General features: G+C 39.2%; 1 protein-coding gene across 1 annotated transcript in view; it reads left to right on the top strand.

Moving 5' to 3' along the window:
* esama (endothelial cell adhesion molecule a) overlaps positions 1-17,148 on the top strand; it is a 55,279-nt gene that overhangs the window by 33,366 nt on the left and 4,765 nt on the right. The window contains exon 2 of the mRNA XM_029518821.1: positions 15,883-16,034. Within this exon, the coding sequence (XP_029374681.1) occupies positions 15,883-16,034 (152 nt within the window). The remainder of the gene's footprint in view (positions 1-15,882; positions 16,035-17,148) is intronic.

Here is a 17,148-nt window from a genome sequence, read left to right as displayed (position 1 = left end):
ACTACTATGTATCTGAGTAAGCTATTTTATTTTGTAATGTAGAATCATAGAGGCCAATGTAAATCTGTCACTTTCCAAACAAAAAATGAAATCTGTGTAGATAATTTGATAAACTAATTTGGAAATGATTTTAAAAATGTCTTTAAAGATTAATCCCCTCATGTTTGTGCATCATGTGTTTCTGAATATTGTCATCCAGAGCAGTACGTTAATATTCAAGAGGTAGTCAAGAGGTAGGCAAGACTAAAAAGAATCAAAAATTAGCTCAGTTTCACCAAAGTGTTAGTTTTCATGCCTGGCTGTAGCTTAATATTTAACGATGAAAGTGGTATTTCACGCAATTCTGGAAGTTGATAAGCTCATATCCACTGTCCATCTGTCTCCACTGCCACTATGTTTCATGCTAAGCAGAGCTAACATACCAACTGAATACATATGAAAGTCAGTCACTCATTGATTCTCTCATGTAACTCTGCGGGAGATAAGCTTTTTCTCAAAAACTCCAACTATTCTCATAAAGCTTTGATGCCTTCCCTTCTCACTAATTGTGAGAGCTTTGCCCCTTTTTTCTCAACAGAGCTACACCAAGGGACATTCGTCATACAAAGTTAGGAAAGCTTTCTTCCTAATTAAAAGATGCTCTGTATCTTAAACAAGTATGTTCAAAGGTCATAACTGAAACATCACATTCAAGATTCCTGAGATAACTCTCTTTAAGATGCCAGAGTCTTCTGCGTTTGTGTGAGCATTTTGTTGTTGTGTTGACTATGTTGACTATGTTGACTCAGCATGCTTAGGGCACCAAAGCGTAAAGATGTGTATTATAACCATCTCCTAATATAGGCCTGAGCTGTTGTCATTGTACAACGGGTTCCTGCTGATTTGTCATTTTAAGCATCTGATAAAATCTCTCATGCTCCACTGATGGTCCCATAATCTAAAAAACACAAAATGGCAATGACAAATCTTGTTCCAACAAGAAAGTTCCCCCCACACGCTTTCATCAATGGCATTTCAAGTCCAATTAGCATCTCAAGATGTTTCACATCTTCAGTTACCATCACTTCACAGCAGACGACTTCAGCCTTGCTCCTCCTCCACCGGCATGACCCCATATGTTATCGGTCTGTCAAAACAAGATGAATGGCTCACCTGTTCCCTTTGCAGAGCCCTTATCTCTGCTTCGAAATTTCGTCCTCCTGTCTCCTCCCTCATCGTTTTACAAGGGTATGTAAGACTAGGCTCTTAATTATGGAGAGACCCACTTTCGAACAACCAAGAGTTGTATCTTTGAAGATGTGTGACGCTAAATAACACACCTTCGGCAAAACAGAAGGTATGAATCCTAATCAGAGGACTGTCAGAATCTAAACATCCTATGAGAAATTGAATGAATTTGGAAGAAAGAGCCAATCAAGGCTGTTGGAGACCTATGTCTTTACTGTGCAGTGACACACGTAATTCTCAGGGTCTGCCAAACACAAACACACACACACTGAGCTAACCATCCAAACAACAACATCTGCTGTGTCTAGTTCTGAGAGAGAGGAGGCAGACCATAGCAGGGTGTGCATTGTACTATGAGAGGACCAAATGGCGTCACCATGGACCTTATTCACAGCTTCAATGCCTGATAAACTGCCTTCATTTCCCCAAAAAAACTTTAGTCTTTAAGCCACATTGCTACACAGCTTTACTTTAAATTAAAGTTTGTGTTGATGTTCACTGAGATCTAATGAGTTTTGGATTAGATTGTGCAGAGTGAATCCAATTTGATACAACTGAACACAATTACTTCATAAGATAGTGTCACTTGAAAACGCAGATGAAGTGTTGCAGGATGAGGACCCAAATGCAGGAGCCAGAAACCAGGTAGGTGACGATAACAAACTTTAATCTAAACCAAAATTTCAACATAAACTGAACAAGAGAGCATGGACAAATTGACAGGGTAACTGAATGAGAGAGCATGGACAGAATCTGACAAGGATCTGACAAGGACTAGACTGAAAACAGGACTTAAAAACACAGTGCTAGACAAGACACAGGTGATCCACATTAGGGCAGGGAAGGCAATCAACATGGGACACAACCAGGAAGTAAAGTAACGGGGAACACAACAGAACCAGGACTTCAAAATAAAACAGGAAGTTACATGGACAGAACACTAAACACCAGAATGAACTCAAAACCTGACAAATAGTATGTATGAGAGACTACCAGCATTTCAAAGTGCTTGCAGTTTTCAGTGATACACATACATTACATAATTTATTCACCACATCTATGTCACAGTTTTGGGGTCTTTTTAACATACATGTTAATATTAAAACAAAATTTGAAAAATACTAGCGATTCATATTTAAGCATGTGTTACAAATATTAGGTAATAAATATAATAATACAATAATGATAGATTTTATTTATTGGCGCCTTTCTGGACACTCAAGGTCACCTTACAAGGCTAGACAATAAAATCAATCAAAGAAGGAACAGCCATAAAATACAGGGCAAAAATCAAGGAAAGCAAAAACAAAAACAAGGCAGTGAAGTCATTCCAAGGAGTCTTCAACAAGAGTTTATGTTTATGGCCTTGAAGGTGAGGAGAAGGATCTTGTTGCTGATGAGGTATTTGATGGACAGGTAGAGCTGGGTGTCATCCGCGTAGCAATGAGAATGAATGTTGTATGTACAGAATATATGGCCAAGAGGGAAGAGGTAGATGATGAAAAGGAGGGGCCCAAGGACAGAATCTTAGGGTATACCAGATGAGAGGGGAACTGGTTTGGAAGTTAATGTTTTTAGTTGAACAAACTGAGTACAGCCGGTGAGATATGATTTGAGCCAGTCCAGAGGTGTGTCTGATATTCCAAGGAATACTAGTCGGTCAATTAGGATTGTGTGGGAGATAGAGTCTGAGGCCACACTCAGGTAAAGGAGGATGAGGATAGTGAGAAGTCGAGAGTTGGGAGTCACAAGGGGGCAATGGGTGACTTTGATGAGAGTTGTTTCAGTTCTACTGTAGGTGATGTGAAAGTGTTTGCTATGAGCTGTGAATTTAAAAAATCTTCCATATCGGCTTTTCAGAATATTGTAATTCAAGTGGTCTGAGAAACTAGGAAGCTGGACCTGAAACTTTGCAAAATCCAACTTGTGAGCACAAAGCTTTTGAGGAAGAGGGAACCTACTGGCTGTTCTTCAAATGTTTATGCATCTGTCCACAGGCCTACTAGTGTCTCTTCAGATGGGCATGTGTCAATATCAGTGAAGTGTTTCAGATATGGAGAGATCTTGAACTTCTCCTGGACAGGTATGAGGTTGTGCTGTGATGTCTAAATGAGTGGTTCAGGTTGGTTGTGTAGGTAGATTCTCCATGAATGCAGCTGAGTAATTTTCAACGTTATAATATTTTAGCCCTCTGCTAATTGTATTCAAAGCCTCATAACTGCACAGTAGTTGCATATGTACAAAGGGTGTAAGAAGCATCTATTAGACTAAAGGAACGCTGCAGGAGGGTGCCTGTGTATTGGAATTTCCCGTTTTTCTAGATTTATACTTTCACCAACTTTAAACAAAAAAGATTATATGAAACCATCAATGAGGCAAACTGCAAACTGCAAACATTTCTTGTGAAATGTCAGATGTAATGTGCAACATCACTGTTGTCCCTGACTTTATTATCTGCTGGGAGCATGGCCTCCCTTTTCCAAACACCAATCACATAGCTGTTCTTACCTCACTCATCTCTAGCAGAAGTCAATCTCTCCTGTTTTACTTAACTGCCTGTCAACCTCCAACAATGCCACCACATCTCTTTAATGGCATCCCCTTACATACTCACACGCACAGCCAGCCAGTAGTGAGAATACATCTCTGTCCACCTCCCCTGACACAACAGTCACGTCATTCAGTAAAGTCTCCCATCTTCTGATTCATGTAAAGAAATGCTACCCGGACTGCCAGATTGAGAGTTGTCGGCTTTCTAGAGGAGGGTCTTAAAGTCTGCAAGCACCTTCCTATTCGAGTGAATGGGAAGGTGATCTTCACTGTACACTCTTATGCCAGGTCATAGTCCAGCAGGAGTAAGGGATTGAGATAAAATTCACCATGATCCAGTGGTGCCCTGAGATCATGTCAGCATATATCTTTCTGTATAGTTTAGATTTATCTTCACAGCGTTTAATGACCCCCTGGACAAATTAGTTCAAATGAAATAAGCCTGTGTTTCTGTGTTTTTCAAATTGACAGTCATTATGGGTGTCACTTCACTTACAGGTCAAAACAATAAAGCATATTGATCCCAGATTGTTCTGTATGACAGCATCTGTAGGCCAAGACATAATGTGCCTACTCTGCATCAATTCCTAATGGATATATGGCGCACATAAGGAACATTACGCATCAGTGCTGCATTTGTGAATTTGTGGCTCTTTCAAAGTTCAAGGAAAATTTTTATCGCCCTGAGGGGCAATTTGTGACTTTTGCTGTTCAACTATAGGAACTCAGTTCTCAGGTTCTCAGTAGAACATCTAAAATGACTCTCTTCGTGGTTGGTAGAACGCAATGCTCTGAATGTCACTGATGGCCACACAACAGCAGCTGACGATATTTTCACACACATGCACAGTTACCATCACACCCAAACAATCCTTGAGACTATTTGTGGAAACCATACTTATGATACCAAATTTGCTCATGCATATATCTTGATTGTGTCTCTGTGAACGCAGGTCATGTAGCATGTTGCAGGTGCCTGTTATTATCACTGAAGTGAATTGGTTCAGGCTATTCTTCAATATCTTAGATTATTATTCATATTAAAATGTTGGAGACACACATTACAGCAGGGAACATGGGTACATTACAATACAAACAGCGTATGTTACCATATACCAGCCATGATTAGTTAGTCAGAGCTTAGGAACGAGAACCTGTAGTGATAAGAGGCAAAGAAAGCTACCTCTCTACCAGCTACCTCTCTTAGCTTAGCTAGAAAGCTAAGCTAAGAGAACTTTGGGTGCATACTAAAAAAGTTTCTGGTGAAGGGTGACCATTTGGAATGGAAAGTTTGTATGATTATTGGTGCAGCATTTGTGAAATTACACTCATTGTCAGAGGGTGGAGACAGAAGTTCTGCTCGGCAGGTTTAAATAAAGGTCAGTAATCAAATGTAGGAGTGGTCAGTGAGCAGAAAGTGTATTAGAGGCGCTTGGTGTCTCAGCGTGGGCTGTTTCCTGCCTGACCCCAACTACTGGACTTCACTTTAACATTTCCTACCAATACAAACAGGCTAATCCTGGAATAAAGCTACATCACAGCACTATCAGGAAGCACAGCTTTTTCCTCCCCTCCGTCATCCACACAATGTGGAGGAAGCTGTGTGTGTTTTTGTGTATGTGTGTCTTAAATTTTTTGAAGACAATGCACACTTGTGCAGGTTTTCTCTACTCCTGCTTTGAATCTGCAAAAGCAGAACAGTCTCAGACTTTGGCTGTTATGTTCTGGACAAAGCAGCGGGTATGACTTTTTAATCCAAACTGAAATTGAGGCTCCATTGTCTGTGTGACCAGATAAGACTGATGCCGTCAGATGGATGTGGTTGGCTTTCTATCTGTGCTATGTGTTTAATAAGAGCTTTGAGCGCTGTCCATTGACAGATTTTTAGCAATTTCTTCTCTCTTGCAGTTCCCATGATGCGTTCATCAGATGGACTTCAGATCCAATTAACCAAAGCACTTTCTGTTCTAGCTAAAGGCTCAAATGGCTATCAGAAACCTGCATATCAAACTGGTGCATAATCGCTGCTGCGTAAGAACATGAGAATAGAGATATGATGGTAAGATGTGTGCCAACTGTCAAGCTCACAAACGTGAGGGCAAACATGGTCTTTTTCATGAGCTGTATTATCCTCTCTTTCAACCTGTTTAACACAGAAAGCACATCTGTAATGGAATCACGACTAAATATTAAAAGTAAGACAGGGTTAATGTAAAGAAATTATGAGTTTATTTTTCTGATTTACATCATGTAGCCATTTAATCAAGTAGTGATGAGGTAATGACATTGAGGAAACAGTTTTTCAGTTTCTAATACATCTCTGCCTCTGTTCTCTGATTTTATTGAAAAAATGTAAAGTCAAAAAGATGAAAAAGCATTAACTTTTATGACCATAACAACAACTATTTGTTAAGATTCTTCTCATTTGTCAACAAAGTTCCTTCATAATGTGACCAATTTAATCCAAACCCTGAGTGAAATTGTTGACCTCCCTCTTCTGCAGACAGCAACTGAGGAGTTCAGGGAAGATATGTTTGTAGGTTAATATGATTGTCAAACTTTACGGAAAAAAAGTGCATGGTGCGTTTTTATTTACTTTTTTTTTCTTTCACGTTATGTCTATGTTATTTCCATTATAAACAGAACATAAAACCATTTCCACTGTACAAGTTTCAGTAAGACAGGGTTAATGTAAAGAAATTATGAGTTTATTTTTGTGATTTACATCATGTAGCCATTTAATCAAGTAGTGATGAGGTAATGACATTGAGGAAACAGTTTTTCAGTTTCTAATACATCTCTGCCTCTGTTCTCTGATTTTATTGAAAAAATGTAAAGTCAAAAAGATGAAAAAGCATTAACTTTTATGACCATAACAACAACTATTTGTTAAGATTCTTCTCATTTGTCAACAAAGTTCCTTCATAATGTGACCAATTTAATCCAAACCCTGAGTGAAATTGTTGACCTCCCTCTTCTGCAGACAGCAACTGAGGAGTTCAGGGAAGATATGTTTGTAGGTTAATATGATTGTCAAACTTTACGGAAAAAAAGTGCATGGTGCGTTTTTATTTACTTTTTTTTTCTTTCACGTTATGTCTATGTTATTTCCATTATAAACAGAACATAAAACCATTTCCACTGTACAAGTTTCAGACAAAAAAAGCATAGTTACCAATTTAACTAAAAGTTATTAACCTTACGGTATTCATGTTCATGTGTTTATATCCACAAGCATATGTGCAAATATAAATCAAAATCAAATCAGGTTTATTTGTATAGCGCCAAATCATAACAAGTTACATCAATGCACTTTACATATAGAGCAGGTCTAGACCAAACTCTTTACAAAATTATTTAAAGAGACCCAACAAACCCCCCAATGAGCAAGCCCTTGGCGGCAGTGGCAAGGAAAAACTTCCTTTAAGAGCAGTTGCGGCTCCTGACAAATTTTTCAGGGGGGGGCAACTGTTCTGATGATGGCCAAGGTGACCCGTTCAACGGGAAAATTAATAGGCAGTAAGAGAATTGCTACATCCTGTTACTTCCTGGTCAACTTATATACCAATACCAAATGTAACAGCTACAGTTACAGTCTTCAATCAATAAAATTACCTTGGCTCTATAAAAATCTACAGAGAGATAAATTGTGAATCAAAAACAAAAATATTTATTTACAGTTCCTTAAAGTTTAAAATTACAAATAGTTTATATAAACCCAAATAAAGGGGTAGTGCATTCAACTTACTCAACATTGCACAAACAATACTTTGTATTTGCAGAAACAAATAGTAAATAGAATAACTGTAGCGATTGCCATATCAGTGACAATATTTTAAAGATTTTGTGCAGTTTAATTATCTAAAAGTGCAAATTAAAGTGCACACATTCAACAGTGAACTATATATACAAATATAATCTCTGGCCAATGGTAGAGATTTGCAAAAATGAACACGAACAAATATAAACAGATGAACATATTGCCTGAAATCAGCATTTGAATGAAAAAATGAACCAACATCAACAGTTAATAGATTTTGTGTGGTGCATGTCGGTGACTCCTGTAGTTGTCCATATGCGGTGGTGTCTGCCGTGCTGCCATCAGGGTGAAACAATGTGCAGGGGTAGCAGAACAAAGCGTTAGCTGCTTCACAGCCTGCTAGCCAAGTTTTCCGCTCATACCAGCTCTGCAAAAATCCCCAGTTATATGATTTCCCTCCCTTTGTAGAAACTTGTTTTTTTTTTTTATTTGTTCTTGGAGGTCTTAATTGTTTCATTGCCAATTTATCTTCATTACTGTGATGACTGAAAGGGACTTCTTTCAGAGAAATGATCGAGTTGCTCCTTACACTAGCCATGCTGACCTTGAATGCGACTAGCGCGGTGGCTACGTGGGCTATGCTCACGTTACGTATCACGAAAGCACGTTAGGGCGAGCCCTCCCAGAACCCATAGAGAAAGCATTGCAATGACTGAAATATCAAAAAAACTGACATTACATGAGAGTCGATGAGGGCAGTCAGTCCGATTTTCATCCTGACTGAAATCGCCCAAAAGGGCCAGTACTTCATGAAGCACTGCCCTATGCTGATTGGACAATGGCATACAGAGCCGCTCCAACTGTCTAGAACTGTCACAACCACTATAACACTGTAAAGAATATGATAAAAAAAAAATTCCCTTTTGGTGGTGCGTCGCCTGATCACCCTTATGAACAAACCCCTTCTGTTTAAGAGGCAGAAACCTTGGGCAGAACCAGGCTTAGGGGGGCGGTCATCTGCCTCGACTGGTTGGGTTGAGAGAGAGAGAGAGAGAGAGAGAGCGAGAAATGCTTGATCTTTGCATTTCATTCAAATTCCTCTTACTATATAGGTTAGTTTTCCCAATGCCAAATTACAAGACATGGCCCATGGATTCATTGTTTTCAATTGGGTCCCTCCATATCTTTCCATTTCTTCCAAGCTGAATGTCACATGTTCAGACTAATGAAGGTCATCAAATCATTATTTACATGAAAACTCAGCCGCTGTAACCATGATAAACCTCGTGTCGCACTGTACGAGGACATATCACATATCACTGTGTAATTTATTGTATCGGCAACATTCAGTGTGCTTCCCAAGACTCGTTCACAGCTGAGAAGTACAGTAGTAGAGCTGTATGTTGGCGATACATGCATAAACATGAACAGGTACACAAATAGACTGACTGAAATCGCCCAAAAGGGCCAGTACTTCATGAAGCACTGCCCTATGCTGATTGGACAATGGCATACAGATACAGACTGCTGACCCTCCTGGCCTCACAATATGTCTGCTCCCCCAATTAAGCAGTAGTTTCCATCCTCCTTTGCCCCCTCCCTGTCTCTGGCTCAGTGTACCCAACTGATGAGTGGCAGTTTAGCAGCTCGAGGACAGATATGACACATTCCTTCTCTCAGAGAGTCTTTCCACTGTGTCTCTGCTTCAATAATACTGTTATCAGATGATGAGCTCTGCCACACTCTCCAGCCCGGAGTATTCTCTGTGAATGACAGTCTCTGTGTGTGTCTTTGAGTGCCGATGAGCCAAAATATGTGTGCAACATGAGTGAGATGTAAGTGATATATTTTACTCTCACGGTACTGCCAGGGGCTGCTTTATGTCAGTGTATGTTAGGGGCAGTGGAGTATTGCTATTGACTAGGAGTAAAGGTGGGTCGATAATGGGGCAAAAAGAGCTGGTCCCATCTTTACATATCATACATACACTCACCTTAGGCTGAGTGATCTAAGGTTTGCTTCTCTATGCCCTCATTATTTCCTCTAAGTTTTTCAGAATCAGACAGCAGAAAACTTTCAGCTGAAACTGAATGACTTCACATCCTAAAGCAGGCATTTGGACAGGATGTGATTGCATGTGGACTGAGCTGTTTCAGTCGAGTGCAATTTCTCTCAACGCCCTCACTTATGTTCCATAAATTCTTCATGAAGAAGCATTTTTGTTATGTCTGTGTGTAAATGTGCTGCTAATGTTGCATTTCACTAAATTTCACTATCTTAGTGGAACTAACCGTCAGTGCAAAGTAAATTTTTTTTCTGCCTCAGCAAGTGTGTGGCACAGCTTTAAAGCAGACAAAGCAATGCCATGTCATTTCAGTAAATGGCATTTTTTGAAAAATAGTTTTCATGGTTTCATGGTCAAATGTCCATACAATTAAGTCATAGCTTTAGGTTTAATTGTTTTTCCTAAATGTGAGTTGTAAACTGTGTATTCAAATTTTCATGTTGGAGGTAATACACGAAAGTGAAAGGACTTACAGTGTTTCAGCAATGATTATGTAAAGCCATGTGTATAACTGAATAATTCAGCTCTGAATATAAAAGTTATTTCTATGAATCCAAAAGCTTGATTGATATACAGCACATAAAGCACAGCTGCAAATGATGTCTGTCTTGGATGGTTGGAAATGCATGTAGTGCAGTAAAGCAAAAAGGAGAATAGTAACTCAATGAGCTGGGAGGTTCAGCATTACTATTTAGTAACTTGGTATTATAGATATTACAGCCTCAGTAGTATATATCACCACAAACTATACACCACCCAAATTAAACCACACAGACATCTCACTAACACTCATTTAGTTAATTTTACTTTTTGTTGGACATATTATCATCTAAACATTAACAACATGCTATGCTTTTGTCCTCTGAGCTAACCCCAAGATAGCAACTCAGACACCTCTGTCTGATTGAATGAGGGAGGGACCACCAATCCACTGTCAAATCTGAAGCTGTTTCAGTGGACAGAGCAGAACATCACATCTCCACCCAACCTCTAGGGAGAAGACACAGACCCATGCCAATCTTTTCAACCCATTTTTTTTCTAACAGCCTACCATCCAGATCATATAATCTTTCCTTCCTCTTAGCCCTATTCTCATCCTAACATCCTCTCAAGTCTCCCCTCTTGTTCTTTAATGACACTGTGGAAGCGATAGAGATTAGGATGTAGGTAGAAACTGTACAACAGCCTAAAGATGACACTCTTATTTTCAATCTCCTTCTCCACCTCACTCACTGTAGAAGTCTACTCAGAGTAGCTGATAAAACTCTCAGAGGAAGCGACTAACCCACCCCACCCATCTTTTTAACATGAAAGACGCTAGTTTAGGTCACCCTCATCAAAGGATGCCTGGCTTCTGCTTTATCTACACCCAGGCCTGCAGAAGTAAACAGGCTCAATTTAAAGTGCTTCCTGTAATTAGGAGACTTGGACATACGGAAACACAAACACACACACATCAAATTACCATCAAGGGAAAGAAAGGGCTCAGTTTTGCCTCTTAGCACACAGAGGAATGCCAACCAACTTATCATGTTGCCTCTGAAGTTCACACACTAAAATGAGGAACCTGATGACAGCTTCATTTGATGTCGGCTCATGTCCCATCCATATACTTGTACCACATTGGAAGTGCTAAACTGCGCTATAACTACATACGCACAACTGATTCTGTTTAAATTTTGCATTTATGCATGGATACTCTTTTTGTAGTTTTAAAGCTGGATTTTTATTTGGCTAATGACATGATTTTATTGTCTGCTCTCATTGACAGCACTTGTATGTTTAACTGCCAGGATATAGTTTCCTGCAACTAAAGGACATTACATTGAGTGTTTAAGTATTTGGTGTATTATACTGGCCTATTAAACAGGATTGCTTTAGAAACATCTTTCCCAACAGCTTTCAGAAAATTAGCGTGATTGCACATATTGAATACCCGTAGAGTAGAAGACTGCACAAAGCCTTTCCTTTCACATGGGAATTTTATAAACTGTACACAGAATAAAACAGGAAGTTGCTGCTCTGAACATTAGTTTTATTTTTAGTGTAGATACTGAGACTTAAAACCAGCCCCCTGAAATCATGATATCTTTGTGATGTCATAGCAAAGCAGTCACTGCTATCAGGCATCCTGACATGTTTTTGTTAGAGAACCAGTGTGAACTAACAACGCACCTTTTGTGTCAAATTGTGTCAAATCGGCACTATTTGGATAAAATCATGAAACGATGGATTTTATATCTAAATAGTCAAAGGGCAACATTGTGACAATGTTGTGCTATAAAGAGACTTATTCAATGCTGTACCTCGCGACAGGGAGATTGTGACCCTATGTCCAGATACTTGGCTGTTTGGTGGAGTGACATTAACAATATAAATCATAATAAGCTATCTTGATAGGTTCATTGGAGCACCTTCTTCCAAACAAGCCCTGAGCACACCAAACCAGTGAGAAAGGTGTGCCAAAAACACAAAGATGGTAACACCACCATTTTAAGACCTAATTAGTTTGACCTTTCGTTGATAAGATACTAAGATGGTGGAGAAGAATACTTCCCTTATTCTTCGGTCTGTTGAAGTAAATTTTTATACATCGTCCTCTGTCAGCAGCTGTCAGTAAATCGCAGCTCAGTGGTGACCTGAAATATCACTGATAAAGTTCTGTGACAATGTGATATTATAATACAAATATCTGAGATGTCTGAGAGAGGACAACTCATGCAGCTCATTATATTCAATTCACCCTGCCAAGTGAATCTAGACACAAGTTCACATGTTTGACTCATATGTTCCTGATTAATAGCTTGAATACATCCTCGAAGGAATTTTTAACCTTAATCCAATGGGTCCGGTTACAAATGCACACTCACCTATAAAGACAGAAAGAGAGTCAAAGTTGATCCAGCTTGCCATGAAACACCTTGTTCAATCTTAGTGACTTAGTGAGTTTTTTCCATTACCTCCAGTGTGACACAGCCAGACCTCATTAATAACTTCATTCTCTTGACACTGAGAGCACTCTCGCCCATCTGTCTCTCCATCAGTCACCATGGAATATTTAAAACCAATCGTCCTGAAGCCTGCAGACTAGATTTCAAACCTGCCACAGTGGGAAAGATTAAGCCTCACTGACCACATTAAGAGTGAAGCGTGAATGTTATGAATGTGATCCCTGTGGCTTTGTTCTTTTCTCTATTTATCCCCCCTACTTCCCATCTCTCTGGTGCACTCTCATCGGATTTCAGTCAGGCAAATCTTCTTAAAGCGGCACTTGGCAAGATTTTTATGAATTAAAAAAATGCCAATCTGATCAGGCTAAATGATGAAGAGCAGCCCTTCCACACTAACGAGGAGCTGAAGACCCTAACCCTAAACCTGAAAGGCCCTGAATTGCAGGTTAAGTACAAAATACATTTTCATTTCCAGTGACAGCATATCCACACAAACAACTGAGCCTCTTGAACACATCCTCACAGGATGACATCAGACAAAAGTAACATCTAAAGAGGAACTTTTGCCATTGATTGAAACATATATCTTTATACTTTATAATTACTTTTTATTTACTATGTATTCTTTCCTTCATTATACCCGTCACCCTCCGCTTCTTTACACAGGAAGTCTGGCTCTTTCTACTGCATCAAATCCTCTAAGGTCTAAAAAACAACAGACAAAATTACTTTCTTAATTTTGTTGGCCATCTCCTCTCCTCCAGCCCTTCTCTTGTCTCATCTCTCTCTCTCTTCTGTCTTCTCCTAAATCAGTCCATACCACAGCAACTTTATTTGCATTGTTCTTTAATCTCACCTTTAGTCCCTAAGGAGTGCAGTCTACACATTCTCTGTCTCCCTTTGCCACTTATCCACCTTTTGTCTCCACGGTAACAAAGAAACTGATATCCCCGTATTGAGATCCCTTTACATGGTGCTCTGTTCCAGTGGTAATTTCACCTGAGCCAGGAGCCAGCCAGCATGCCAGATCCACCCCCCGGGCAGCAGACCAGTAGAGGACCGGGAAAGAATAAACTTACATTATTTGTGTTTTATTTATTATCTGAATCTGAATTATGTTTTACTTGGAAAAATGACCAGATTCTCTCCGTTACATCTGTCTATGACTCACACTTGACGCATGTCAAGACGCTTGTCTTGGTCACATGATACGTGACCGCTAAAGTTAAACTCACAAGCTAGTGAAATTATTAAAAAAGGACAGTTTCAGAGACACAAGAAGAGCCTGCGACTTCCATGAAAAAGAAAGCTGCATTTAGGGGGCAGAGAGGATGTTATTCATGTTGTTGGCGCAATGTTACGAGGACGCTGCTAATAAAGTTCCACGCGAGCCACAGTGGATTCACATTTATTATGAAATTTAGAAAATAGCACAGTTTTTATGCCGATCGTATCATTTTATTTTGTTGCATTTATCCGCCACACCGTGGAAATATTGTCTGACATTAAACCAGTTCGTGGTGCAAGAAAGTTTGGAGGCCTCTACCTTAGAGTCCACTTCAACTTCAATCTTTCAGCTGTAATCTTATGTCCAAAACTAATAATCTTAATCCAAGATGTTTTTGAGAAAACTTTTAGAAAATTTGTTGTATGATAACATATATACATATATATAAAATAGAAAAAATTTAAACAGGAGCTGAAACTATATCAGTAAGAACTTTATATAACCACTATCTCTAACTGATATTCTAAAGTTTCAATATTATTTTCATACATTAATTGCGCAAATAAAAGGGAAATATATTCATTCTTGGGCTTTGTGTGCTTTATATTTCACTCGATATATGACATATTTTGCTGACACACAGATTAAACAGTCAGAGCATTTCCAAAATGTGATTATTATTTTTTTTTTCTTATTTATTTATTTTTTTTTAAGCAGCACCAGGGAAGTTTTCAAGTTGGTGACCCAAATGGCAGCAAGCCCAAGGCAACTATTCAAATGCTGGGAACTTTAATACCCAGAAATCATGAACCATGAGATTAGTCAACCAAATTCCTTTTTATTTCCAGAGTCCTACAGGTACAGAGGTGGTGAAGTGGTTCAGCTGTCACAGGACAGTCTGGACAGAGCGTCTAACTCAGTTTGGATTTCATCTTGGGCTTGCATTTAATTGCATCACTTCTCATGCATGGAGAAATATTCAAGTTAGTGACAAAGAACGTTGCTAATTACTATGGATGTGTCTGAAGCCGACTGATGCAGTATGCATGGTGCTTGTGTGTGTTTGCGGGATAAAAACTCTATTTTTGGAAGGGCACCGTGTCTTCATATGCCATCATATGCCACACCCCCCACCCACATTCAAACACACTTAGAGCAAGCATCTATTTTATACTGATCAAACACTACTTTTCTCTTTCACTGGGTTTGTTAAATAATAATAATAATAATAATAATAATAATAATAATAATAATTTGAGAAGCGGAGGCTGACAGACAAAGAGATCTGTCTCGGTGAGAGATTGTTAGATCAGAAAAAAAGGGAGCACCAGGTTTACTTTCTGCTATATTCATCGCCCTCTGTTCTTTCTGTCTCTCATCATTGATGCAATGGACATAAGTGAAAATTGAGATGAGTATTTCATAAAATATATAAAGTCACCCACAAGATCGTTTGTTCCAGAAAAAATAAAGCAAAAAATTAAAAATGTGTCCTCAGCAACCGATGTGCCTTGACCCTCTGCTGCCTCCCTCTGTCCAGAAACATTCACTGCATTTTTCTCCACCACAGCCTTAAATTCATTTTAGACCAACCCAAAGCCAAATTGTAAATTCATTTCGTTCATTTAATTTAGCTTTTAGTTTAACTTTGTTCAGAGATGATGTATCTGCTATAGGCAATATTGAGCCATATCCAGTTCCCCCCATGATTAGTGACAAAGAGGATCACATCCAGAAGACATCCACTGTTTGGTGGATAATTTGGCTCTTAATTGTTTTTGCACTTTTCACATCTGCATTTAAAATGCAGAAATGCATTTGGGATTTTGTTTCCCCTGTTTTTTCTCATTCCACCATCATATAATTTCTGCTGAATTCTGTGAATTATGTTGTGGCTATAGATGATCTTGTTAACAGTTATGGATTGTCAAATATTCATAGGTCATGTATTTGACTTTGGATATTTGGACATTCTTGCATGATAGCATTTTATTGAAAGTCACAAACATAGAGTGTTGGCTTGTTGACAAATTAATGCTGGTTTGATGACATCTTTTTTTCTCCCCCCCCCCTCTCTCTTTCTCTCTCTCTCTCATTCCAGGTGTATTAGCCAATATCGAGATGCCCCAGAGCAATGTGGCTACGATCAAGGGTCAGATGGTGGTGCTGAAGGCCACATACAGCACACCAGTGGGCAATGACCCGAGCGCCAACACCATCCTGTGGAACTTTGCCACTAACAACACAAAGCATGTGAGGAAGTGAAAGGGAAGAGGGGGTGGGGCTGGGGGTCAAGTAGCAAAATGTTAAAATTATAACTCCAGCAACTACTGCCCATCTGCCCATCTTACATCACTATCTGTGGCTATACCTTCTGAGATTACTATGACATTCTTATAGTGGTAATGTGGCAAAGATCTTATTGTGGAAACAATTAGAAATTAATCAAAAACCAAAAAGACTTGACGCTTTCACACAGTCGCTGTAATGTGTGTCTGTATTACACCACAAGGCCTAACATATTATCAAGTGGTTGTCAAAATTGGAGCCAAAAAGATGAAAAAAAAAAAAAGAACAAAATACCACTGCCTCAGAGCTGTGCAGATTCTGTAGAGAGTGCAGCCAGATCAGTACAATGCACAGTTCAGCAGTTTATGTGGGCTATTGACTTCTTACTCATAAACTAGCAAGTTTAGATTTTAGGTCTGTGCATCATCTTCCAGTAATGTGGAGCTAAATAATTTACCAAAGAAAATTAGCCCACTTTTTTTTTTTAGTAAACAGTACTCTTAACAGAATGAAATAGTTAATTTGTTTGGGATTACATGCAGCTGTGGATTAACACAAAATGAAGGCAGCGCTGCATTCCAATATTAAAAAACCTGCAGTTCCTCTGATGACCAGTGGGGTCTGGCTCCAAAGTGAGTCAGTCCCCATAGACTTTTATGTGCAATTTTTCAGCAGCACATTGATATCAGGGAAGTAACTACTGTGAGTAAATAAAGAAATATTTCAACCATTTATCTGTTTCTGGGTTGCGGGGGGAGCTGGAGCCAATCCCAGCTCACACTTGGTGAGGGCGGGGTACACACTGGACAGGTCACCAGTCCATCACAGGGCCAACACACAGAGACAGACGGAGACCAACAACCACTCACACTCACACTCAGACCTACGGATAATTGACAGTCACTAATTAAACCCAAACATGACGTCTTTGGATGGTGGGAGGAAACCCACACAGGCATGGGGAGAACATACAAACTCAGCACAGAAAGGCAAGGCAAATTTATTTGTATTGCACAGTTCATGCACCAGGCAATTCAAAGTGCTTTACAGAAGCATAAGGTTATATTCCAATCATAAA

The sequence above is a fragment of the Echeneis naucrates genome, chromosome 14, assembly GCF_900963305.1.
Source record: "Echeneis naucrates chromosome 14, fEcheNa1.1, whole genome shotgun sequence".
NCBI classification, from domain to species: Eukaryota; Metazoa; Chordata; class Actinopteri; order Carangiformes; family Echeneidae; genus Echeneis; species Echeneis naucrates.
The sequence above is the reverse complement of the archived record's forward strand: the minus strand, read 5'-3'. Positions and strand labels throughout refer to the sequence as shown.